Source organism: Felis catus, chromosome D3 (genome assembly GCF_018350175.1).
Source record: "Felis catus isolate Fca126 chromosome D3, F.catus_Fca126_mat1.0, whole genome shotgun sequence".
In the NCBI taxonomy this organism is placed as follows: domain Eukaryota; kingdom Metazoa; phylum Chordata; class Mammalia; order Carnivora; family Felidae; genus Felis; species Felis catus.
The window spans coordinates 23,133,513-23,158,460 of record NC_058379.1 but is presented as its reverse complement, the minus strand read 5'-3'; the positions used below and the strand labels follow the sequence as shown (position 1 = coordinate 23,158,460).

The window sequence follows — 24,948 nt, the reverse complement described above, 5'->3', positions numbered from 1 at the left end:
ACCTTTAACGTGGTAATGAGGAACCCGCTTCCCTTCAGCCATTCTTGGTGCTAAGGCTCCCGAGGCAGATAGGAGGGGAGGGCCAGGATCCTGTCTGTGGCCAGGATGCGCCAGCTCACGACCAGGTTGAAGGATGGAACTGTAGTCTCCACTTTTCAAAGAGTATTCTAGCCTCTGGATTGTTGTGGTCCTGCAGCCTTCAGATAAACACTGGCACATTCCCCACAGCATTTGGCTCTATTGACCTAGAACACTTGAATTTGGCTTTTTGCTACCAAGGTGCATTCACTACAGTTTCCTCTCCGCTTTCTGCATGTCGTTCTGGGAATATGGATCTTTGTTTCCTGCCCTGTCTCGGGCCCCTTTCTTTCTGTGTGTGGGTCACTTCCCCCAAGACCGATGTTGGGCCTGGTCCCTGGGTCCTGTGTCTTGCAGGGTGAGGCACGAAGACCTCAGCGTTGCTGCTCATCTTGCCTGAGGTTGGCCCTGGGCCTGTAGTCGTTTTCCTTGGGGGCTGTGAAGAATCGATTCTTTCTCATCCTGTCCTTCGTGATCCGATATAAGATCTTTGATTCATGCACTGTACCTTTGCCTAGCTCACTCTCACCCACAAGTTAAGCAGAGGAAGCTGTTGGCCCCTCCCCCCTCCTCTCCCTCTACCAATTGCAAAGGTTTGAACTTGACTCCTTCCCAGCAGCTTCCCTGCCCTTCCCATTTAGATTTACCATTGCAGTGAACAGTACTCAGGAATGTTATCCTTGCTTTGGAAGTTCTGATGTTCATGTCAGTGTCCACCCCCCCCCCCCCCCCAATGGCCTTGTTTGCCTGATCTGGTGCCATCATCAGGGTTAACTCAGGTCCCTCCTCTCCAGGGGGACTGTGGGGAAGAGGGCTGTCTTTCTTCTACCTGTCACCTTCATGGACGTGACATCTCCTTTCCTTGCAGGGCCAAGGAGGCAGATCAGCTGAAGCAGGACCTGCAGGAAGCCCGCGAGGCAGAGCGAAGAGCCAAGCAAAAGCTCCTGGAAATCACCACCAAGCCCACATACCCGGTGAGCCGGGCTGGGAGCTGCCAGCCTGCAGCTGCTTCAGACCTTGTAGCTTTCTCTTCCCTCCAGCCCTTCAGGTCCGCTGGTGGTGCCACAGCAGAATGAATGCTGCAGAGGGCCTGCAGCTGGGGAAGGGGCAGAATGCCTGGTCTGCCATTGGCCTTGGACTGGTCACCTCTCTGGTTGCCTGGATAGCAGGCAATGGGGCCTTTCCTAGCTCTGAAATGTTTTTCTTTGTCTTTTTTTTTTAAGTTTATCCATTTATTATTTCTGAGAGAGAATGAACAAAAGCAGGGGAGGGGCAGAGAGAGAGAGGGAGATAGAATCTGAGGCAGGCTCCGGGCTCTAAGCTGTCAGCACAGAGCCCAACCTGGGGCTTGAACTCATGAACCCTGAGATCATGACCTGAACCGAAGTTGGATGCTTAACCGACTGAGCCACCCAGGCACCCATGTTTTTCTTATTCTAAGTAATATAGTCCTAAATTATTTTTAAGAGATGATAGCTGCTGCTGCTGCTGCTGCTTCTTCTTTTTTTTTTTTTTTTTGAGAGAGCGAGGTTGCAAGTGAGCAAGGGGCAGAGAGAGAGAGAAGTGGGGCTCACTTGGCACTCATGTTTTACCTAAAGTGAGGCTCATGTTCACCCGAAGTGGGGCACGAGCTCACCTGAAGCAGGGCTCGAGCTCACCCGATGTGGGACTCGAACTCACAACCTGTGAGATCATGACCTGGGCTGTAGACAGATGCCACCCAGGCACCTGAGACGGTAGCTTCTTGATGCCAAGCTGAATGTAATCTTCAACTACCTTTGTGTAACGTATACCATCATTGCAGTTCTGGGCAGGGGTGCCGTATACCTCAGGGTAAACTATAGCCATGTAAGAACCATTTTCCAAACTCAATTTTGGGACAAGGAGGCAGACTTCAATTAAACAGGGTCACACCATGAGTAGACAAGCCTCTTCCCTTCCCTTCCTCTGTGCATTCAGTTCAGCAAACTGTTCTGTTCCATATAACACCAGGCACTTGGATAGTTCAGTTGATTAAGTGTCCAACTCTTGGTTTCAGCTCAGGTCACGATCTCACAGTTTTGTGGGTTCATGCCCCGCACTGGGCTCTGCACTGGCAGCATGGAGCTTGCTTGGGGTTCTTTCTCTCCCTTTCTCTATCTCTCTGCCCTTCCCCTGCTCACACTGCCTCTGTCTCTCCCAAGTAAATAAATAAACTTAAAAAAAATAATAATGCCAGGCAGATGCAGAGTCTGTATACAGACAGGGTGCACAGAGGCCTGGAGGGGAACATAGCCCAGCTTGTAGGGGCAGGAGAGGCATAGGATCGTGCCTGAGCTGGCTCTCAAAGGCTAAGGAGGAGCTAGCCAGGTGAGAAAGAGACTGTAGGGTATTCGCAGCCAGTGCACAGATGTGCACATGGCACAGTGTGTGCACTGCACACTCACAAGGCATGCAGCCAGGAGGCACACAGGGCACAGCGGCATAAGCTGCCCAGGGTTTGAGGTGGAGGGAAACGTGAGCGGTTTCCAATTGTCATCTGTTCTGGTTATCTATTACTATGTGACAGGCCACCCCCCAAGCCAGCCATATAGCTCAAAACAGCCATTTGTTATTCTCTCTCATGGCTTGGTGCATTGATTGGGCTGATGGTCCTTCCTCAGAATCTCTGAGGCAGTCGCAGACAGCAGCCAAGACTGGAGTCGTCTAAGGGCTCATCTGGGCTGGGCACCTGAGATACGAGTGATTTTAAAATATATACTGGAATGGGGTAGCCTGGCTAGCTCAGTAGGTAGAGCATGCAACTCTTGGTCTAAAAATAGATGGGTAGGTAGGTATGTAGGTAGGTAGAAACAAAGGGAGGGAGGGAGGGAGGGAAGGAAGGAAGGAAGGATAGGAGGGAGGGAGGGAGGAAGGAAGAAAAGGAAGGAAGGAAGGAAAGGAGGGAGGAAGGAAGGAAAGAAAGGAAGGAAAGGAGGGAGGGAGGAAGGAAGGAAGGAGAGGAGGGAGGAAGGAAAGAAAGGAGGGAGGGAGGAGGGAAGGAAAGGAGGGAAGGAAGGAAAGGAAAGGAGGAAGGGAAGGAGGAAGGAAGGGAGGAAAGGAGGAAGGAAGGAAGGGAGGGAGGAATGAAGGAAGGGGGAAGGAAGGAAGGAAGGAAGGAAGGAAGGAAGGAAGGAAGGAAGGAAGGAAGGAAGGAAGGAAGGAGAGACACTGGAGCAAACTTCATGTGCTCTTCAAACAGTAAATAAATAAGTCCTGGAGGAGCTCATTCATATCAGCCTTTTACTCATATTTCATGGTATGGATGGATTGTAATTCATCTAAGCAGTCCCCTATGGATGGGTATTTAGTTTGTTTTCATCTGCAGTTGTGAACAAAACTGCAGAAAATATCCCTGAGCATAAATCTTCGCACATACGGTGAATGTACTGGTAGAATAAATTGTCATAAATAGAACCGTGGGGTCAGGTTTTCCATCGAGATGCTTTCCACAGAGGTTGTCCCAGTGTCTGTTCTCACCCACAGTGCAGCACTCAGCGCCCGTCTTTTTGGAGATTTTGATGAGGTATAACATCCATACAGGGAAGTGCCCCAAATTATAACTGTACAGCTTGATGCATTCTCGCAAACTCAACACACCAATGCACCCAGCACCTAAATCAGAAAACAGAACGTTCTAGTACCCCAGAAGCCCCCTCTCAGCACCACCTTCAACACCCACGCAGACAGTCTGCCTCAAGCCTGTCATCGTCTCAGATGAGCGCTCTGGGCCTCTGCTCTTTCCCAGACGCTGTCCCAGACTCAGCCAAGGATCCAAGGGTGAAAGAGAGGCAGACCCTGCCCTTAGGAAACTTGCCAACAGTAAAAGAAGAAGACACAGCCAAAAGGGATTTTTTACAGGGTGGAGTTAGGGAAGTGCCACCACAGAACCAGAAGCACCATGTATAGCAAAGAAAAGAGTTGCCATCTGGCCGAGAGGGATCTAGAAAGGCTTTGGTGAGAAATCCTAGTATTTGAGAAGGGCCTTGAAAGTGAGGTGGCATGTAGCAAAAGGAATAGTTTAAGCAAAGGAGCAGAAACAGTGATGTTCACGATCCAATAGGGCAAACAATAGGAAACACGGGAGAAGTAGATCGGGGCCATAGTTGAGATGACCCTTTGTTCTGGGATGAGAAAGTCCTCAAGTCTAATTGCTTTGCCGTCTGCTTCAAGCCCTGCTCTGGCTCTGTCTTCCAAATCCAAACCCTCAGCATGGAGGGCAGCCCTCTATGGTCTAGTCCCGGCCCCCCACCCACCTCACCACACCGGTGCCGCAGACCCTCGGCTTTCTCGTCAAGCATGCTCTGCCCTGCCCAGTGCCCTGCCTCTTGCCTGGCATGTCTTTTCCTCTGTCATATCCTCTGCTGCCAACATAGCATACCTCCTCCAGCTCCCCAGCCTCTGTTCACTCCCTGGCTGTAGTGTCTACCTTACTTAACCGGGATGATCTGTAAGCACCTTTGTTTACTGAACAATACTGTCAGCTGCTCAGAGCCAGGGACCCTGTCTTGTTCTCTGCATCTCCAGCTCCTAGCCTGGGGCTTGAGGGCTTCCTCAACAAAGAAGTGAGTGGGAGTAGTGTTTAATTTGGCTGAGCGTGAAAAGCTGGCAAAGGTTCGAGGGAAGAGGAATGATTTGTCTGGATTTGTAGTCTTTGGGGCCAGTCACCTGGGAGCAGCCAGTGTGGGTAGATGGGGAACAGGAGAGACTGGGGTAACATGAGGCCATGGTGGTGCTGGGAGGCAGGGCCTGAGCTGTGTGCCCATTTCTGTGGCTGCTGGAGGATCAGTGCTTAACACAGCAGTGCCCCCTGTTCCCATAGAACCCGAACCTCCTAACCAGACATTTCTCATTCATAGCCCATGAACCCAATTCCAGCGCCATTGCCTCCTGACATGCCAAGCTTCAACCTCATTGGTGACAGCCTGTCTTTCGACTTCAAGGATACTGACATGAAGCGGCTTTCCATGGAGATAGAGAAAGAAAAGTACGTAGTTTCCTGACTTCCGTGCCCCCAGCCAGTGAGCTAGAGTGGGGCCATCTGGGCTTGGGAAAAGTGGAGGGTTATCACAAGCATCTGTCACTAGCCCCTGCAGGATTTGCTCTGTTCCCATCGTCTGGAGGAAGAATTTCCTCATCAGAACTGAAGGACGTCACACCAGCGTCCAGTCTTCCAGGATAACAATGATACTTGATTGGTGACCTGGAGTTTACAGGGCTCAAAACCTCACCTACCATCTCAGACTGGTTTTCCGGGAACTCTGAGTCAGTCAGACTGCTGTTCACGTGGCGATAGAGCACGTGATAGTGTTCTAACACAGTAACAGAACATGCTTCCTAGTTGTGTCCTCTGGCGGCTGAGATCTGCGGCACTTCCCATGTCTAGAACAAGGGTCAGAGAAGAAACTCGGGCTCAAGGCCGAGGAAGGCAAACGTCCAGGTCAGGCCGGCCCTGCTGTCCAGGGCAGCCCTGAGCTGAACCCCCACATGCCCTGTTCACAACAGCTTCTGCTGTCATGGTTGGTGGAAGTGGAGCTGAGGTGGAAAGGAGAAATCTAACTGAGGTTCCCCCGGATTCCCAACCACAGATCAATTGGCCACTCATGCCACAGCTTACTGGAGAACCATCACAAAAGCTGCTGGGTGCTGGGTGCATCGGTGTCCAGTCTTTTTTTTTTTTTTTTTTTTTTTTTTTTTAACGTTTATTTATTTTTGAGAGAGAGAGAGAGGGAGAGAGAGACAGAGACAGAGTGCAAGTGGGGAAAGGGCAGAGACAAGGGGAGATACAGAATCTGAAGCAGCCTCCAGGCTCTGAGCTGTCAGCACAGAGCCCAATGCAGAGCTTGAACTCAGAAACTGTGAGATCATGACCTGAGTTGAAATCCCACACTTAACCAACTAAGCCACCAGGTGCCCCCCTGGGCCTTTTTAATGTTTGTTTATTTTTGAGAGAGAGACAGAGCATGAGCCAGGGAGGGGCAGAGAGAGAAGGAGGCAAAGAACCCGAAGCAGGCTCCAGGCTCTGAGCTGTCAGCACAGAGCCCGATGGAGGGCTCGAACTCATGAACCACAAGATCATGACCTGAGCCGAAGTCGTATGCTTAACCAACTGAGCCCCTCAGGTGCCCCATGTCTGGGCTTTTTAGCTTTGTTTCATTTCATTCCCACTAACTAGCCTCAAACATCAGAGGTAGGTTTTAGTGTGCCATTTATAAATGAGAACACAGATCTGGAGTGTTTAACGAACTCACCCAGCATCACACAGCTGATGAGGGACAGAACCGGGATTCAGCTCCAAGCCCATCTGAGGGTATGTGCTTTCACCTTGTACAGTATCCTTGGAAGAGCTGTCTCGGGACAGTGCCTCTTTGGAGCTCGGGGTGAGCAACCACGAGCCTCTCCGTGGTATCTGCTGTCCAAGTTCATCTTCAAGTCTTTCTCCATTGACCAGGCATAGTAAGCATTTCGTGGTTGTGATCAGGGAGAGGCTACATCCTGTTCCGTGTTCTGCTTTTTTATAGTTTGTATTTTCTTATCACCCATGCATGTGACATTACCATCACATGACAGACTCCATATACTAGCCATGGGAATCACTACAGAATTAGCATTTATATTGCATGATTTGCCTGGCCATGACATTATAGTTGGACACTTTGAGAATGATTTCCAGATTTTCACCATTGTAGATACAGTGTATCTACCTGCAGGTGGTGGTGGGAATCTTTTTCTTCCTGATATTGGCTGAGCAAGCTTCCATTCTGTTTAGGAGATGATGTCCCAAAACAAGTAGGGATGTGGTCACGGCCTAGCAGAAGAGGTCACTTGAATAGAATCACTTAACCAAGAAGGGCCAAGACGAGATTGTTTTGGATGTCGGGAGTCTTGATTCATGTGTTGTTGCTTGTGCGGAATTAAAAACTATCTACTGTAACTGGTATTTGTAGAGCGCTTTCAGAGAGTTTACCAGAGGGCTTTCCTACCCTTTATTTTGCTTAATTCTGACCACAGCCCTGTGATCATTAGCCCAACCTCATGGCCAAGGAAACAGATTCAGACCTATTTAGCGATTGGCCCAGGCTCCCACGGCCTGGGAGTGTCTGAGCAGAGATGTGATGAACTCCATCCAGGCTGCAGACCCTAGATCCCATGTCTCACTGTTGCCAAAGCCATGATACACCATGTCCTCTTGCTGGCAGAGTGGAATACATGGAGAAGAGCAAGCATTTACAGGAGCAGCTCAATGAACTCAAGACTGAGATTGAGGCCTTGAAACTCAAAGAGAGGGAGACAGCCTTGGACATTCTGCACAACGAGAACTCTGACCGGGGTGGCACCAGCAGCAAGCACAACACCATCAAAAAGGTACCGAGTCTCCCGTCTTTCACTGATCAGGACAGTCATTAATGAAATGGAGGTTGGCATCTGGTTTCCTGAGTAGCCAAGTCATTAGACTGTTATCATTTTTTATACATACTTAGTTGAGGAAATTTTTTAACTCACGCCAGAAAGGGAATTTAATCCGCCAGTGACTGTGAACCCATTGGCTTGATGGAAGGGGAGCCTGCGTTAAAAGCTCTGATGAAATGAATCACTGTTACGAGACAGGTTTTGATCCATCATTTAGCAGTAAAGCGATTCTGTCTTTTAAGCCAAGGGGAGTTCTGCCCAGGGAGCTGCCTTACTTCATGAGAAAGCAAAATGAAACAGAGGCTTTTGAGAATGGACTCTCCCTCTAGTCTTTTTGGGTTATTAAGTGGCAAGGACTATTTAAAAAATCCTGTTCTTACTTTAAAGAAACCAAATTCTGAATTTTTAACGTTTTTCATACTTAAAAGGAAGTGTCTAGAAGAACCTTAATGTTTTAAAAGATGAAACTTCATTTATGTTGCTATCAGTTTCAAATTGTTCTCTACTGATATTTTGAGCGTTCAGGTTTTAGAGAAGGTTAAATTCCATAAATATCAGCCCAAGAGTGTGCTTCTCTCTCGGACAAAGCACAAACGGCCCCTCCTGCTGGTTTGTTCCTGACTTATAGCCCAGGGTCAGGCTAATACCTGTAAGAGAGGTGTCATTAAGATGAGACTGTTCATTGAGTTTAGATCATGATGGTTCACCTAAGTTTAATTTTTTACTCTTTACCTTATTCTTTAGAGTGGTCTCCCAGGTTAAGGAATATCTGTTTTCAGTAGTTAAGCTGCATCTGAAAACTCCAAGGGTTCTATAGCTACTTGCCAGTGTTAATGGGTACAGTCAGGAGCCTCAAATTCCTTCTCTGTACTCCAGTTAGTACTGGCACCGGGTAGAGAATTCCTCTTAATAGCATAGCTGAAAAGGAAAGGCCTTTCCCCATTCCACATTCTTCTTCCCTCTGGCTTCCGTTATTTACTGGGTTTCACTTCCAAAACTAAATTATTGAACAGTTAGTGAAAGGGGAACTAAAGTGAGGCCTCAGCCAGTGAGCCGAGAAGTAAAATGATGACTGGGCCAGGGAGCCAGTCAGCCCTCGAAGGAGCTTCCTCAGGCACCCCACCCCCAACCCCTGCTCCTGTCCCCAGGCTCCTCATCTGGGCACACTGAAAGGTCTCGTCTTTGCTGTTGCTGCCGTGAGCCAGGCCCTCAGGAAAGCCGGAGGGACCTGTTTCCAGGCCATAAAAACAAACAAATGAAGTCACTTGTCACCATTTCAGGCCTGTCTGAGCGTTTTGCAAATGGCACATGTGGCATTTGTTGATATCACAGGGTATGTTTTTGTTTTTCTTCATTTTATTTTGCTGGTTTAGCCTCAAGCCCAAGGCAGAAGACCTATCTGCATTTGAGCCCTCAAAGTAGGTTATCCCAGGTACTCTGTATGTGGTGATGGTACTACCCTCTGTGATACTAACCCATGCATGAGCTTGCCTGTCTCTGTCCCTGGGCCATGCCGAGCCCTCCCGAGGGCAGGTGGCACTGGGTACTGGCCGCAGCATGCTTTGAGTCTGAGAGCAGGCGTCCGCCCTGTGGGGCCAGATCAACCTCCGGGGGTTCAGAAGGCTGCCTCATTCTGAAGAGCATGTCATGGGGCTGTAGGACCAGCTGTCCATCACATTTTGTGTCATCGTTGGGCTGGGGATGGTCATGGCTTCTCGTCCAGTGAGGTCTGTCTAAAATCCTTTGTCTCAGTGGCATAGTCCTTAGATAAATAGCTCTAGCATGGAAATGGGATAGATCTGGGTGTCTTTAACTCAAGATCAAGACCTTTCATGTGGTGACAGCTTCTGAAGACCCATGGTCATACCTGGTCGCGGAATGAAGGGGCTGTCCTCACTCACTCATTTGCCTTTAGAGCCTCCCCTTTCTGTACACATCCACTTTCTTTCCAAGTCAAGCAAACCAACAGTACAGCGGTCTGATCTGTAGCCCATCTAAGTGGACCATCTGTCTGTCTGTCGGTGCTCTGAAGACTGTCTCTGCTCAGCTCCTCCACAGCCTGGGGCAGAGTTGTGGTCAGCATGAACTCACATTGGGACAGTCGCTGGCACCCAATAGATGAGCAGTCAGTGGTTGTTGAGTGAATTAATGGAATGATTGCTCCTTTCCTTCTGCGATAGTTCATCATCCTCCCAACATGCCTCGGCAGCAGGGAGAATTTATTATGCCCAGTAATAACATAACATCCTGCCTCTGCTCCTTACCTAATCCCCAGCGGTACGCCAGCCAGTGGGCCCACCGACACCTGACAGTCGCGTAGGATGTGTCCTTTGGTGTCCTCGCCACAGTTTCTGCTGTTAGAATAAAATAAGCTCACTGGAAGCTTTCTACCAAAAAGTGAGATCTGGCATAAGATAGACCTTATTTGTGGTTGTTATCCAAGCAAGAGAGGTTAGCTACTAAAGTCCCAGATGGATCTCATTATAAGATGGATTCTGTCTGTCAGTGGTTCCAAGAGCCCATAGCATGAACCCCAATTTGTGTGTGACACTTTTATTTAGCGGGCTCCTATTTCTTCAGCTTTCATACCACACATTGGCATCAAACGCCCTGACACCAAGCAGCGCGTGCTCTGAGCAGGGCAGTATGACCAACGCTGGAGTTGGGCAGGCCAGGGGGATCATCTGTCCAAGTGGTGACCCCACGGTGCCCAGAGGACCCTGGGGTGGATCCACTTTGGTTTCCTGGACTTTGTGACTAGCACAGGGTCCAGCAGAAAAATCCCTTTTTGTGTCAGCCTGTGCTGTCAGGCATTCCTGCATATGACCATACCATTCCACCTTGATACGATTTCATCTGTCTTTTTTCTGTAATGATTCAGAATGTTTCGACTCTTCAGGGACCTGATTTTGACCGCCAGTTCTCACTGAGCTCTTATTATAGACAAATGAGGTTTGATTTGCAGTCAGATTTGTACTGCTCCGAGGACATTTACAGAAGTCTTTTTTTTTTTTTTTTTTTTAATGTCTTGATGTGAACTTGTTTTCAAAGCAGGCTGCCAGATTCCAGTTAATCAAGAATTCTGATTACTCGAGGGTTAACAGAAGAATGGGCTCGGCTTTTAATAATAGCTGGACTTATCTCAGCATTACTAGATTAAATAGTGGCAGTTTTTGCTACACTTCACGTTTGATTCTCTTTCCATTTTCTGGACTTTGCTGGTCCCTGGGGCTAGTGACTAAGCATGACGAGTAGCCACCTGCCTGTGCTGGGGTAGCCCTGGGGCTGTGCCTACTGTAGTCTGGGCCAAAGTAAGCCTAGTAAAGAGAAACACCACTGTGGGCTTTGGAAGTTTGGGCACCTAGAGTGTGAAGGTCAGAGCTCCATCTACAAAGTCTAGGACGAGAAATGCAGAGACTGGTGGTGACCTGGAGAGCTTCCAGTGTCCTGAGAGCCCATTAATCTTGGTTCAAACCAGGCTGCATTGATTTTTGTTTTGTTTTTAATGTTTTCTGATCATAGATTTCTTCAAGAAAAGAATGGTTCTACCTACCTCCCACAACACAGGCATGTTCCTTCTTCTCACCTTCAGTACTTTCCTGCCTCACTGTGAGGTCCCAGTGTCCTCTCCGCAGTACTCTCACTTAAGCTAATTCCAGGGATTACCCTTGGGTTCAGGGCTTAGTTATAATGTTCCCTTGGGAATGCCAAGAGGCTGTCCCGTCTGGCTAACCGAGGTTACCACTACTCTGCCGCTCGTTTTCTCTGTAACTCTTACTTTCTCTTAATGCCCAGTGTCCTCACCTGTAAAAAGTGAACAAAACAGTTCTTAACCCCCAGGATTGTTAGGAGGATTAAAAGAGGTAACACACCTCTTTTACACAGGAAGAGCTCAGCAAAGAGTTTCCATGAGTTTGGAGGTAAAAACTTTGAAGAAGCCAGAATTAACATCACTGGTTCTTCTGCTATCTGATTTGAGTTTGCAAGGGTATATTTTGTTCCTCCTGCCAATCTTAACTGCCCACATTTCCACTTCACTCCCCCCGCCCCCACCCTGCCATTGATAATCAGTGCAGCTGGTTTGGCATTTGCATGTGATTCAGAGTGGCACCTAGTTGTCAAGAGTCGCTCTTAAGAACCTAGATTCATTTCATTCTCAGGGGGAGCGACAGCAACACATACTTCTGGCCTCCGAGTCTTTTGAGTGAGGGAGTGAGGTCCGGCAGTGAGGCTGGAGTGAAGGGGACACAGGTGCCGTGGGCTTCAGAGCCACAGTGCCGAGGAAGTGAGCTGTGGCCGGCTGTGCCGCACACTTTGGAGGTGAAGATGCAGTGCCAGAGCTTGTACATTTCGGGGTCTTGCTCTCATCCCCTCTCAGGGGACAGTTTTCACTCCCCGATCCTGAGCTGGTCTGAGTGCCAGCAAACTTGTCATCATTTTTGTGCCCATAATCTCCAAGGGAGCACAGGGTTTCAAAGGAAATCGACAGAGGACAAATCATGAGGATCGTGGAGCTTAGAAAGTTTATTTTATTAGTAAATGGTTTGAGCCATCAAGGTCCAGCTGTGGTTTCCGCTGGTGGAGGAACAGGAATGAGTAGCCTTGACAGTTCTCTGAAGCTCTAGCTGCCGCTTGGATCCAGAAGACATAAAAGTCCAATGTCATCTTCAATTTGCACTGACTCCCCTTGGAGATGCAGGGCTGGCGAAGTGAAGTAGAACACTTAGAACACCAGGGAAGTGATAAATCACAGGGCAGGATTGAGTATGCGTGAAAGGCTTCTCCCACAATTAAAACCAACGGCCAGAGCCTCCCTGGTGACCTCTGGTCGCCCGCCTCAAAGAGAGCTCTGGTTAGTTTCTGAGGCTTGTGTGTAGTTAATGTGTTCAGCCCTTCCATGACCCCGGTCACTGGACCCGAGCTGGCAGTTGGCTCTGCCTGCTTTGGAAACTGGGCATCGTCTGGTGCGGCATCCTCTGCCCTGACTTAAAGGCAGCGTGCACTGGCTCCCAGCTCCAGAACCTTTCTTTTGTTGCTGTTGAAGGGTGGCAGAGGCAGGAGGGGGGAGGAGAAGAACGGGGGTGGGAGTGGGGTGGGAGCAAGGATTAGCAAGGAGCAGCAGCACTCAGGTGTGGATAGAAAACGCGTGGAAGAGATTGCAATGGCGAACTCTTCCCTGCTCTGTGGGAAGCACAGCGAAAGCATTGGGAAGCACAGCCTGGTCTCCGGGAGCCTGCTCTTCCTGGATGCGATGCCTGGGCTCATCCCCGAAGGCCACTCTTACCTTAACACGTGCACCAGCTAGATGTCCAGGTGCCTCTCAACTGGGGAGGGCTTACCATTCTCTTGCTTGTTTCTGGTAGCTCTCTAGATACAAGATTCTGCCAGCCTCTTTTCCGAAAGACCACGACCTAGTTCCTCTTCTTGGTTGGGAGACTTTACGCAGTCAAGCAGTTGCCCTTTGGGGAGGTGTTGAAGATCCTACAAAACCTGCTTTGCCCTCTTAGGATGTTTTACAACCATTTGGAAGTGCCTGGGGACATTATTGGGCCTTATTTGATGCAGTAAAACATCCCATTTGGTCCCTCAGCACTGAAGATGTGTTTCAGTGCAGCCTTCCTCCGGCACCTGATTTGTTACTGCAACAGTGGGAGGGAAGAGATGGGATGCAAACTCATTCTGCGGGCTCGAGGTTCTGTTCTTATGATCCTTGCTGTGATTTCCCTTCTGATATTGGCAATTTGAAAATGACATCAGCGTGTCTGCACCTTTTTGCTAAGGTACTCAGTGCTCAGAGAACTCTGTAGCTATGAGGTCGTCTCTACCTGCCCAGTGAAGTGAATCAGACTGATTAGTCCATTTTCCAGGTAGAAGGACGGAGTAGCAAAGGCACCTGCCAGCATCTCACGGGCAGCTCAAGACACAGGCACACACCAGTTTCCAGGCATCTTCCTACTTTAGGTCCTTAAAAGATTAATATACAAAAGAGACCCTCTGGGCTTTCCCTGAATTGAATTCATTAATTGGGATGGACTTGGCCTTTCATCCCACCCCTGCTTAGGGATAAGTGTGCGCACAGCTCTCTCCCCGTACACATCACCAGATGGCATTTGGGTGCAAGCCGTCACTAGCAAGACGGCAGAAGCGCTTAATCTGGCCAGTGTACAGCAACTATCCCCCTTCACTGGCCTGCCCCCTCCTTGGCTCTGATTTGGAAGGGGGGATGTTGATCACACCCTAAACCAAAGATTATGTTGGAATTTGCTGCTGCTGATTTGGCTGTCACCTTTCTGCTCCAGAGTTGGCTTTCTCCTGGTGGATCCCAGCGCCAGAGAATCCGCATGTCCTTTTGAATCCGTGCCCTCCCCCGCTCCTTCATTTTTGATATGTAGTGGCGGAAAGGAGGTGTAACATGATTTTAGGGCTTGCATTTCAATTCCGCTGCATTTTTATGGGACAAGCAGTCTCAGCGCCTGGAGTTATTAGGTTAGTATCTAAAATGGGTTCAGCACTGTGGGTCTTATTGTTTAAAATGAATTAGACGGCCCCCCTCCCACCTTCCTTTCTCCTCCCTCGGGATGAGTGGATTGAGGCAAGGCCCCCAGAGACTAGTTGGAGGAATCCTGGCGCTCTGATTAGTTTTGTTCTCCCAGCTTAATTGTAGAGCTTCCTTTCTCTTGTCATTGATAGCCCAAGTGGCTCTGTGTCCTGCCCACCCCCACGCCACCCCTTTTTGCTTTAGGAACAAGATTATCACAATGCGGCCTTGTGAATCAATTTTCTCTATGTGCTGATGAAAGTGTAATTCATTCTTAATCAAGCAGCCTTGCTGCTGCAGGCTCTGTGCCGGAATACATTTAGTTACCCTCCCATCACTTTGGGAAATGATTCCCCCAAAAGGACTTTTAGAGGAGAGCTGGAAGGAGAGTTGGCAGCCAGCCTGGTGCTGTCTTTTTCCAGCAGGGGGCACTCTTGAGAATGATGCTGGAGGATCCTTTGTAGCTGGCCACATTCCCCACTGCCCCCGGCCGGGAGGGATTGGGGAGCCTGGTGCTTGTCACAGGTGCCTTCCAGGCTTGCTGTCTCTAGACCCTGGAGCCATTTCTTAGGACTGGGCAGGTGCCAGATCGTTGTGTCTTGATGGGCTGCCTGAAACACTTGCCCAGTGAGCAGGAGCTGGTTGAACCTGCGTACGGCATGCGGGCCTGGGTTAGGTCCTGTGTAGGCTTGAGAGGAGCCAGCCTCCTGCCTTTTTAAGGAGACAGATATGTCTCCCGGATCTGAACTGGTTGAGATTGGATGGATGTGCCCATGTGGTCACACCACACACAGTTGATAGCTCGAAGAGGTGTAGCTCTGCCAAGTAGCTCCCTCTCCTGCCCTTTCACAGCCTGGTGGCCGTCACAGACAACTGGCAGTTTGATGGACAAATGCGCAGGAGGAGAGGTGACTGCCAGGCTTGTGGCTGTTGATGCTGGGCAGGATGAAGGGGCCAGGCCCAACAGGTGGATCGGAGCCCCTCGTAAGATAAAGACCAAGCTGTATAGATCTGCAGCAGAGAAAGCAAAGGAAGTTTGCCTCCTCAGAAAGGAATTGGATTAGTGACAGACTTGAACAGCCGGTTCAGTCAAGAGAGAACTTAATTCCTCCTGTATTATTCACACGGCTGATTTTAATCAGATGTGAAGAGACAGCTGGAAGAGAGAAGCGGGTCAGCCCAGTGCCTGGTGAGGAAACTTCATGTTCTTTTAGTCATCTTTAGGGAACTGGCAAGAGCACTGCAGGATGGAGGCTTTGTGCAGGGCCTCTGTGGTTTATGGCTTCCCGAAGGAGCTGGCGGGACTGCCAGGAGCCCCAGGGTTGGCCCTTGTCTGGATTCAGTGTGAGTTTTGAGCGGTGCGTGGCAGACACAGTCACTAGTCGTGTCCAGGCAGAGCTCTAGCTGTTTGTCCTTAGAAGGAATCAGAAAGGTGGACCAGATTCAGCAGGTCCCAGAATGATGTAGCCATTGTCTGCAAGGCCCTCCTTGTCTCTCCGCGTCCCAGGCTTTTCTGCTTCACCACCTACTTAAATTCAGAGGAGACCTTTTTTCCGACAAGCTTGGAGATAGGCCATGGCAGTATAGTCCCCCCCCCTCCCCCCCATGGCAGTGTAGGACCCCACACCATGTGCCCTCGGGGAATTCCCCTTTGTTCCCAGAGGTGCTGCCTCCCCAACCTGGCAAGTCGGGCCAGAGGGCGCAGAGGGTTATTGTCGATCATCAAACAGAGTGCAGGGTTGGGGGGGGGGGGCGACTGGGGAGACTGGCTTCAGTTCTCACAGTGTGACCTGCAGGAAGTGAGGCCTTCGTCAGGCCATCTCCATGGCACCTTTGCTGTGCTGTGAGCAGAGAGCCGGGCCTGTCGCTGATCAAGAAGGCAGACCAAACACTGACACGGGTTCGTACACCTTAAAGCATGGGAGGGTGGCAGGGAAACCAGGACACTTGTTAGCTGATTTTCATGAGCACACAAAGACCCACAGAGCCAGTTTGTTTTATGAAGGGCTCGCTTTGTGCCATTTCCTCTGAGCCTTCCCCTTCTCTCTTAGGAATACCTCTGCCTGTAGCTGTACTGTAAACGTGACAGTTAGTGAGCTTTCTAGAAACAGCAGGTGGTGACAGATCCCACAGGTGAGAGGAGCCAGGCTGAAGGCAGCTTGACAGATGCTATTGGCGGTGCCCCGGGGGCCCTCCTGACCTCTGCCCCTGGGCTTCTGAGTTCTCGCCCAGTGCAGACCCTCCTCTTACCGCCTGCTTCCCCCACCCGCTTTCCTGCACGAGCACAGGGAGAGCTGGCTGGCTCCAGAGGAGGACATCTTGATGTCTAAGATAAAGGATGCTGCTGGGGGGGGGGGGGGAGCAGGCAGAGGCCGTGGTGGGAACTGGAAGGGTTCCAGCCACAGACAGTGCACTTGTGCAATAATTTCCCCTGACAGCAGGGTCCCTAATGGAATTAGGACCGCCAGGAATTACACAGTAAAGGTAAAAGGCAGGGGCAGTGGTAGCCAGATCCGCCTGTGGGCCACAGCGGGAGGCTCCCAGTGTCCTCAGCGTCCACGGTCACGTCAGCCACCTCTGTCTGGTGGGTCTGCCTGTTCCTGTAGCAGCCTGGTGCCTTATGGAGGATTGTGGTACTCTCTCCTCTTGCCGAGGCCACATGTCTGTGGTGCTTTCCTACTTCTACATGGCCAGAGTATTTGACTTTGCTCCAAACCTTTCCTCGGGCTGGGGTACCACTTGTGCTTTTGTGAGATAAGAGGTCAGGCTGAGCCCCTGTCGTGCAGCGTGGGGTGGGGTGGGGATCCAGGGAAGCATCTTGCCCACCTGAAGAGGGCTTTGCATCCCAACAAACACATGCTTGAATAACTGGAATCTGGCACTGCCAGAGCTGCCAAAACCTTCCCCTGGCACCTCGAGGGGACAGCCAGCACGCAGCTTGGGTAGAGGATCCAGGAATTCTTGGAGCCAACACTGTACAAATGGGCAGAAGGCTCTCGGAGGCCCCCACAGCCTGGGCTTCCTGCCTGGGGAAGTGGCCAGGCCTCTCGGGGCCATCCTCTCGCCCTGCCTTGGAGGCCACGAAGGCCAGCACAGTGCATGCCCCTGCCTTCTGTACCCCCTCTAGCCTGCACTCTGCCCTGCGCCCCCGCTGGAAGGAGAGGAGCCAAAGCTGGGGTTAGGGGAAGAAATGTGATGCTGCGATTGGTGCTAACAGCTGTTGGGTTCTCCGTGAGCATCAGGCGTGGTGCTGACTGCTTCGCAGTGCTTCCCATTTACCCTCCGTGTCCCCCTGTGAGGAAGGGGTGCCATTGCCCCGCTTCACCGTAGGGAGCTGAGGCCACAGTGAGTGAGTGACCTGCCCAGGACCATCCAACTGGTCAGCGGCTTTAGGTCAGGCAGCCTGGCTGGAGCTGTCTGTGACTCAGTGTGTGGAAGGGCCGTGGGCATCTCCCTGTCCCCTGTTGGTGCCTTGTCCCCCCGAGGAGCCGGCCAGAGGTCTTCTCTGGGAGCGTGGAAGAAATCTAAGTGGAGACACTGGGTTTCACACCTTTTGATTTAAACTCTCCAGCAAGAGGATTTTGTCTCAGTGATTCTTAGGTTCTCTTTCTTTCCCGGTTAACATCATGAGTCCCATTATCACAGAGCACATAACCCGCAGCCGTTCTCCTCTGACTGCATTTAGGGAGAAACCCATCCAGACTTGGCTCCCTTCTAGAGGGAGTTCCATTTAAGCAAAGAAATGAAAGCTCTCTCCATTCCCATTAGAGCTGGGCTTTCCAGAGGGCTTCTGAAATTGGTTCCACTGACGAAGACAGCCCAGACGCGTCCCTGCACTCAGCTTGTTAGTCAGGAACTTCAAGGCCACAAGATTTGGCAGGGTTTAAAGAGCCAGCTCTCAAGCTGTCTCATTTGAGCACACTGACGCCGCCTGTGTTTGATGGAGAAGGGATCGGTTTTGAGCTTCCCTCCCCCACCCTTTAGAGAGGCAAGATGGTACCAAGGACTTTTCAGATTTAGAGACTGCCAGAGGTCCAGGGAATGGGCCAGACCATCCAACCCACTTCCATGGTTTAACTCCAGAGGAAAGAGGCTCAGAGAAGTCAAGGGTGTCCACTGAGGCCACACAGCGAGCTGGTGACGGAAAAGAATTAGTGTCCGGGCCTTCTTAGCCTCGTGTGGAGCTCTTGCCTTTCCCATGTATCACACCGTTTCCTTAAGAGCCTACATCTTACTCATTCAACAAACATTGTTTGAGCTGCTACTAGGTGTGAAGCAGTAAGCTAAGTGGGTTTGGGGGATATGAAGATGAACACTATGTGCTCTGTGTCCACCTTCCCCGAAAACCCTCCTTTACGAAGTCCAGGAGCTGGATGTGGAATACACAGTCTGACCCAAACTGGTGATTTCCGGAGGGGGAGCAGGTGCTGGAAAGTGTCCGTGCCAGATGCTTCTGTTTGGGGAGATCCTGGGAAGTGGCCTACAGAGTCTCAGGGGCTGAGGGTTCAGCAATTCCGGAGGGTCACAGATTCTAGTGCCTTTTCTACCATGCCAAGAGCTCAACCCCTGATCCTGCCTGTCTGCATCTTCCCAGCCCTGTGCTTCTTAGGGCAGCATCCTTCCTGGGAAGGCCTTAAGTTTCCAGACAGAGGACTGCCCCTTGGGGACTGTCCCCCTTGCCCGAACCAGCCCCAACCAGAAAGCTCATTGCCTCCCAGCTTGTAGATGCAAACCCCCTGTGAGCTGCCAGGTCATGGGCAAGTCTGCTATAGGGCTACCTGGGGAGCCAGGAGTGGGAGGGACACTCTCCTCCTTGTCTGACACAGGCCTGCCTTGCCTGAGGCTTGTGTCGCCAAGCCGGTCCTCTGAGCATCCCAGGCTGGCGCCACCGCAGACGGAGCCCCACAGAAGCATCTTAGACACTCTCGTAGACGAGAATGTGAGAATCTCTTACAGTGTCCAGGGAGCTCCTGCCCTCTGTGAAAAGATGATGTTGATGACATTTTCCTGCTGACATGCTTCTGTCCACCAGCCATCCCTCCTGGCATGTCCTCATTTGTCACTTCCTAATTTGAGTTCTTGGGCAAATCTGGAAACTTATTTGGGATTGGCCGCCAGCTCCTTGAATATCTATCTGAGCAGCCTTCCCTTCCACTCCAAACCAGCCCCGAGGTTAGTCCCCAAGGCAGGATGGCACCTGTCATAAAAGCAGAAATCCAGCGCCCTTCAACTTCTTCTCTGCTTCCTTGCAGCTCACCTTGCAGAGCGCCAAGTCCCGAGTGGCCTTCTTTGAAGAGCTCTAGCAGGTGCCCAGCCAGCCCAGGATCTGTCACACCTGCTGCTCCCGGCACCAGAGGGATGGGTCAGACACCGCGGGAGTCATCATAGGTGGGCTGGCTGGGGGCTTCCATGGGAGCTCTGGAACTTTTCCCAGCTGAGTGGAGAGCCCAGCCCCCTTCATGTGCAATTGCCTTGAACTGTGACCTGCAGAGAGCTCTCTCGTGGGGTTCTAGTTCATTTTAAACATTTTAAAGAAGTATTTGTCTTTCCTCATCTAATGTGGGGTTCCAAACTTCCTTTGTCAAAGGCACCCTGGGGTCTGTGTCTCACTGTCCAGTGCTGACCTCCCGAGCCCCGGGGAGTGAAGTGTGCAGGAGCCCTGGAGACAGGGAGCCTGGTGCCACCGCCCCCACCCCACCCTGGCTCCAGAACGTTCATCTCCTCCACTGGTGAGGAACTGGCATGCGAAGAAGTGTGGCCCACCCGAGCGCAGGCCCAGAGCGGCCTGCCTGCCAGCCTGCCTGCTACATATCGTCGGTGAGCTGGCCTGTGGCTCCTGACAAGCCACGCGATGTGTCCTCAGCCCGCCACCCCCCCCCCCCCACCCCCGCCCGAGGCTGCGCTCTGGCTGCCAGCTGGTGGAGAATGGGAAAGGCAGCTGTGACTAGGGGAAGACTTTAGGCAGGAGCTGTGATGAGGGGTCGGCTGCCAGCAGAGGGGCCGGGGGCCCAGCAGAACTGAGTAGGAATCTGCTCCATACAGAACGCTCGCTGCCTTCCTCTTGCCACCGCAGACCAGGGTTCGAGAGGCAGGCGGGAGCTGCGTGTCTTTCTCACCGCCCTTCAGCCTTAGACTCTCCTGCCTGTGGCGGGCCACCGGGGGACTCCCCGGTCACGTTGCAGTCAGCACCTGGTAGCCTGGCTGGGACTCTGTGGCCCCACAAATACTTCTCACTGTGGCCTCAGTCTGTGTTGCTGCCTGAATCACCTTTCCTCCTGGGCCATATGCCAGCAAGCCCTTCCTAAGCCTTGATTGTACCGGGCCTCCTTTGGGTGTTGCCCTTTAGGGGCAGACAGCCCTTTATTTTTTTTCCCCCTTGGGCCATGTAGGGTCCCGTGTGCTCCTCCCAGCACAAGCCAGATGCACAAGCCAGGTGTCCATTCGCCATCGGTGCTCTGCACCTGCTGGTGCACAGCCCCCTTCCACTCGGGCGGCAGCGGGTCACAGAGCCACTCCCATAGCACCATGCTCCTTTGTTTGGGGCCACTTTCTTGCCCTTCCTTTTCTCCATGGTTTGGTGGTGCTGCTGTGACCTGCCAGCCATTCGGATCCTTCCAGTGGGGCTGTTATGCAGAGCAGGAGATAAAGTCAGAACCAGTGAAAAGAGGCTTATTAAGTGAGGACACGTGAGGGCCTGGAGATGTCCTGAGAGCAGAGGTGTCTCTGGCAATCCTATGTGGTTTTGAGAAACTTAGAAGCTCACGGAGATCCTGCCTTTTTTCCACGGTCAGGCTGACCTAACGGTGTCCCGGGCTGGCCAGCCCCCTTTTGGGCCCCCTTGCCCTGAGGAAGCCAGCCCTGTGTGTCACTCAAACCCCTTAGGATATACAGGGTGGGACTCCACATCTGGATGCTCAGTGTAGATGGCTGTGGCTGAGAGAGTTTCCTTATGTCTCCCTGTCCCTCAAAAGCCTCTTCCCCTGAGATGCGGTCACAGTGAGGGGCGTCTTAAGGCATCTGTAATGTAGGGCCTGGCTCTTGTGTTGAGGCTTTGTCTCTCCAGGCACACCACCCATCCCTGAATTTCCATGACGAGTTACTTTCCTCCTGACCTGTAAATTTAATCTGTAACAGTGGCTGTGGGCACAGGAGCATGGTGGTGGTTTATATAAATGTTGTCGGGCTTTGTTTTTTTTTTATTATTTAACTGCTGTGTGTGTGTTCCAAGTCCGGGAAATGCCGAGCCATGTGGCCACGAGGGAGCCAGCTGGCATCTGAGCTGTGGCAGGAGCACCGTCGGGCCCGAGAGCCGACTCAGGAGGGCCAGCAGAGCCTCGCTCCTCCAGGAACACTTCAGCTCTCCTTGGAGGCGGGAGCTGGCGCGTACCTCCCAAAGACGGGTAGGCGGAGAGGATGGTGGCCTTTAGAAAAGTCCTGCGCCACAGTGGAAGGAAACAGAATAAAAGAGGAGCTTGGTTTTCAGGGACTTGTGCCGAGGCTCAGGTGACTGTGTTCTTTTCAAGTGAACATTTTTAGGGCATGGGAGCTTATCAAGTCAGGAAGCCTCCACTGAGGGCATGGCCTGGCCACAATTATTTCATTACAGGCGCTTCTGATGGTTCCTGGGCTGCCCAGCTAGTGACACTCCGTAAGGCTAGGGTGTTGGCCCTTAGTGGTTCTGTCTACACAGACAGACCTGACCGTTCGCCTGACCGAGGCCCCACCTCAGTCCCAGCAGCGCTCTGACCTGTGACATCAGCTCAGTTATTCATGTACCCACCAGGCCCCGCTAGACAATACCCCATGGCATTACATAACACTTCTTAAGTGACTGTGTTTTGTAAGCTTGGGGACAAGCTTCTCTCTCCCTCTTTTCTCTTTCAAATCAAAACAGCAAATCCAGAGTCTGACAACCAGGACGGTGACTAAGTGTTGCTCGCTGACAGGGCTAGGGCCTTGCAGCCCCCCGGAGGGTCCACCTCAGTGGGGAGACAGCCTCTTCCAGCTGCCCTGGGGCCAGGCGAGCCCCTCGTGGGCTTCCAGAGAAGCTCCATCCGTTTTCAAAGATGTCAAACCTCACTCGTTCCAGTGGGGCCTGGGTCTTGCCTCCTGTCAGGGCCAGACCATGGAAGGCTATTTTCTATTCCGGGGATTGTTGTAATTTAAATGATTGTTTTAATAAAAATTCTAAGCTGTCAAAAGTGTCTTGGGCTTCCTTGGTTTGCTTGATGCCCTAGTCACTGAGGCGGCAAGCTGGGCTGGGTGGTAGAGCCGACTCTTGGGGGCTCTGAGGAGACGGGACCTCTGCCCTCCCTGACTGCCCAGCACCCCAACTCCGGCCCCGTGTCACTGGTGATAGAAGGATCACCTTTTCCAGGCCGATGACAGCACCCCTTACTCTACCTTCACCTGGGAACGCTCTTCCTTTGTCCTGTGGGCACTCAGGGTCATGGAGCAGTCCCTGGACAGGGTCCCAGTGCCAGTTTACTCTCCACACCCCCTGCCTGTCCTCAATTCCAGACCTGAAAACTAGGGTGCTGGACCAGGCAACCCTTCAAGGTGCCTCTCCTTGCTTCCAGGTGTCCCCGTTCTGGGCTCTGGAAGGTGGGGGGGGGGGGGCTTGCAGAGCCAACAGGGCGCTGGGCACTGGCTGTGGGACAGATGAGGCCAGCTATTGCCACAGGGCCACACGACTCACACTTGGGGTTGGGAAGCATTGCTGTGGAGCTTACGTTTTTTTGTTCTGTTTCTATTTTTTCAATCAATAAAAATCCTTTAAGACCACAACTACTATAGGATAATTCTATCTCAAATCATGCAGCCTAAAATGAAAGATTCCAGTGGCACAATGTGTTATCAGGACTTCTCAGGGACCACAGTGCTGCCTGCCACGAGTCAGAATACATTTCAGGTCTCCATTGTACAGGCCAATCACGAAAATAACCTATCAGAATACGCAAAAATTTCCAGGAGTCAGAGGTAAATACAGTTTTTTTTATATATTTTGGAAAGATATGTTTGAAATTGTAAAGTTAGAAAATTGCAAAATTTGAGGCACCTGGGTGGCTCAGTTAAGCATCTGACTTCAGCTCAGGTCATAATCTCACAGTTTATGGGTTCGAGTCCCGCATCAGGCTGTGTGCTGACAGCTCAGAGCCTGGATGGAGCCTACTCTGAATTCTGGGTCTCCCTCTCTCTCTCTCTCCCCCTACCCTGCTTGCGAAGCTCGCTCTCAAAATATAACCATTAGCAAAAAAATTGTTTTTAAATTTAAACATTTTATAGGTAATATTTTGTTAGTTTTCAATTTATAGAATTGGTAACTAATTAGACTATTAGATAAATAATATGAAGCTGCTTCATTTCTTAAAAATGTAGATTATGGGGGTGCCTGGGTGGCTCAGTTGGTTAAGCATCCTGATTCCTGGTTCGGCTCAGGTCATGATCTCACAGTCTGTGAGTTTGAGCTCCATCGGGCTCTGCGCTGTCAGTGCGGATCCTGCTTGGGATTCTCTCTCTCTCCTCCCTCCTGCCCCTCCCCTGCTCGTGCTTGTGCTCTCTCTCAAAATAAATAAACTTTTTTAAAAAATGTAGATTATGTTATCTTCAGTGATTGGAAATTCCTATGTAGTGTGAGCCAGAGAAAGTAATTCATAAATACTGATCACTTGAAGATGCCCAGACAATATTTTTACTTGACTTTTTAAAACCAACCACTGACTGCCAAAAGATAGGAATACGTTCATACAGATCCCAAGGTCTCCATCAAGTGGGGTTAGAACCAATAATGTTGCCTGGTATTTTGGTATCGAGGAGACCAGTTGAGTTCTCTGCTTTTTTAAAATTTGTTTTGATGGTGCTGTAAACCCAAAGCTGCTGGCCAGACCTGCATGCTTAATGTTAGCGTTTGCAGCCTGGTCCCATGGGGTCCCTGAGCGGCTCCTTCTGACCTCCCTGCCGGCACTTGGTCCTTTGCGTTTGGTCGTCGCCTGAGAGCTGAGTGCCTGGCAGCTGTTCCCAGGGCTGCCCACCTCAGAAGCCTTTGCTTTGGAGGAATGGATAGGGAGCCACCCACGGAGAAGGATGAATCCCAGCAGTAGGACTCTGGGTGGAAAGGTATTGGTGTAACCGCGTCGAATCCAATTTCTTGCACGTCTGAGGAAGAGAAAGTTGAGCCATCTGCATATCCGGTGTCTTCCCCCTCAGACAGCCCAGGCCAGAGATACCAAGGGCTCCTCTCCCCTCTTGGCCGCGACGGGGCTCCCTGGCAGCCTGTCATTACTGCATTATGGCAGGTTGCTGCGGCCACAGTCCCGGCTCTGGTGGGGAGTCCGGAGCTCGCTTACGGGGAGCCGGCTCAGGGCCCTTCATCAGCACTGCGAGCACCTGAATTGACTCAGAGAGGAACCCTCGCCGTGTTCTCTCCTGGTTCCCACTTGATGCCCGTCTCACTGGGGCCATAACCCCAGAATAGCACCTGGCATGTTGCCTGTGAGCCGAAGAAATCAAGACATCTCTTGAAGAGTGCCGCAGTCAGAGCAGCAAGAGCCTGCCTCGCCCTCCGCTAAGCTGCACGCTCGCTCCTGGCTCCCCCTTTCCTGCAGGGCCAGACGCTTTGCTCCCCTCTCTGAAAAGAGGGTGGACAAGAATGTCTCTGGGTACCTCTGGGGTGTTGTCAGAATAACGTGAGGAACAGATGCAAAAAGTACTCTGATTTCTAAGAAAAAAGGGGTGAGGAGACCTGGCAGTATCGCCATTATTCACGAGCAATAGGAACGGCGCGTGTGAAGAAACCAATTTTTTTCCTTCCACCCAGCCGTGGAGAAGGCTAAGGAGACCACACAGCTGAAGGCTTCAGTCCTTTCTGACTTGGAACTCAGACCTGGGTTCAAATCCCTCCTCAG

General features: G+C 51.3%; 1 protein-coding gene across 9 annotated transcripts in view; it reads left to right on the top strand.

The window, feature by feature from the left end:
- Positions 1-22,248, top strand: part of NF2 (NF2, moesin-ezrin-radixin like (MERLIN) tumor suppressor) — an 80,284-nt gene extending 58,036 nt beyond the window's left edge. For 6 of the 9 annotated variants that reach the window (XM_023241593.2, XM_023241590.2, XM_023241588.2 and 3 more), the window contains 4 exons: positions 947-1,052; positions 4,956-5,083; positions 7,296-7,461; positions 19,297-22,248. In XM_023241593.2, coding sequence (XP_023097361.1) covers positions 947-1,052; positions 4,956-5,083; positions 7,296-7,461; positions 19,297-19,347 — 451 coding nt within the window. In that variant the 3' untranslated portion in view covers positions 19,348-22,248. Of the gene's footprint in view, positions 1-946; positions 1,053-4,955; positions 5,084-7,295; positions 7,462-8,879; positions 8,939-19,296 lie in introns of all 9 variants that reach the window. The other 3 variants (XM_023241591.2, XM_023241586.2, XM_023241587.2) reach the window with 2 other exon arrangements.
- Positions 22,249-24,948: the final 2,700 nt, after the last annotated feature.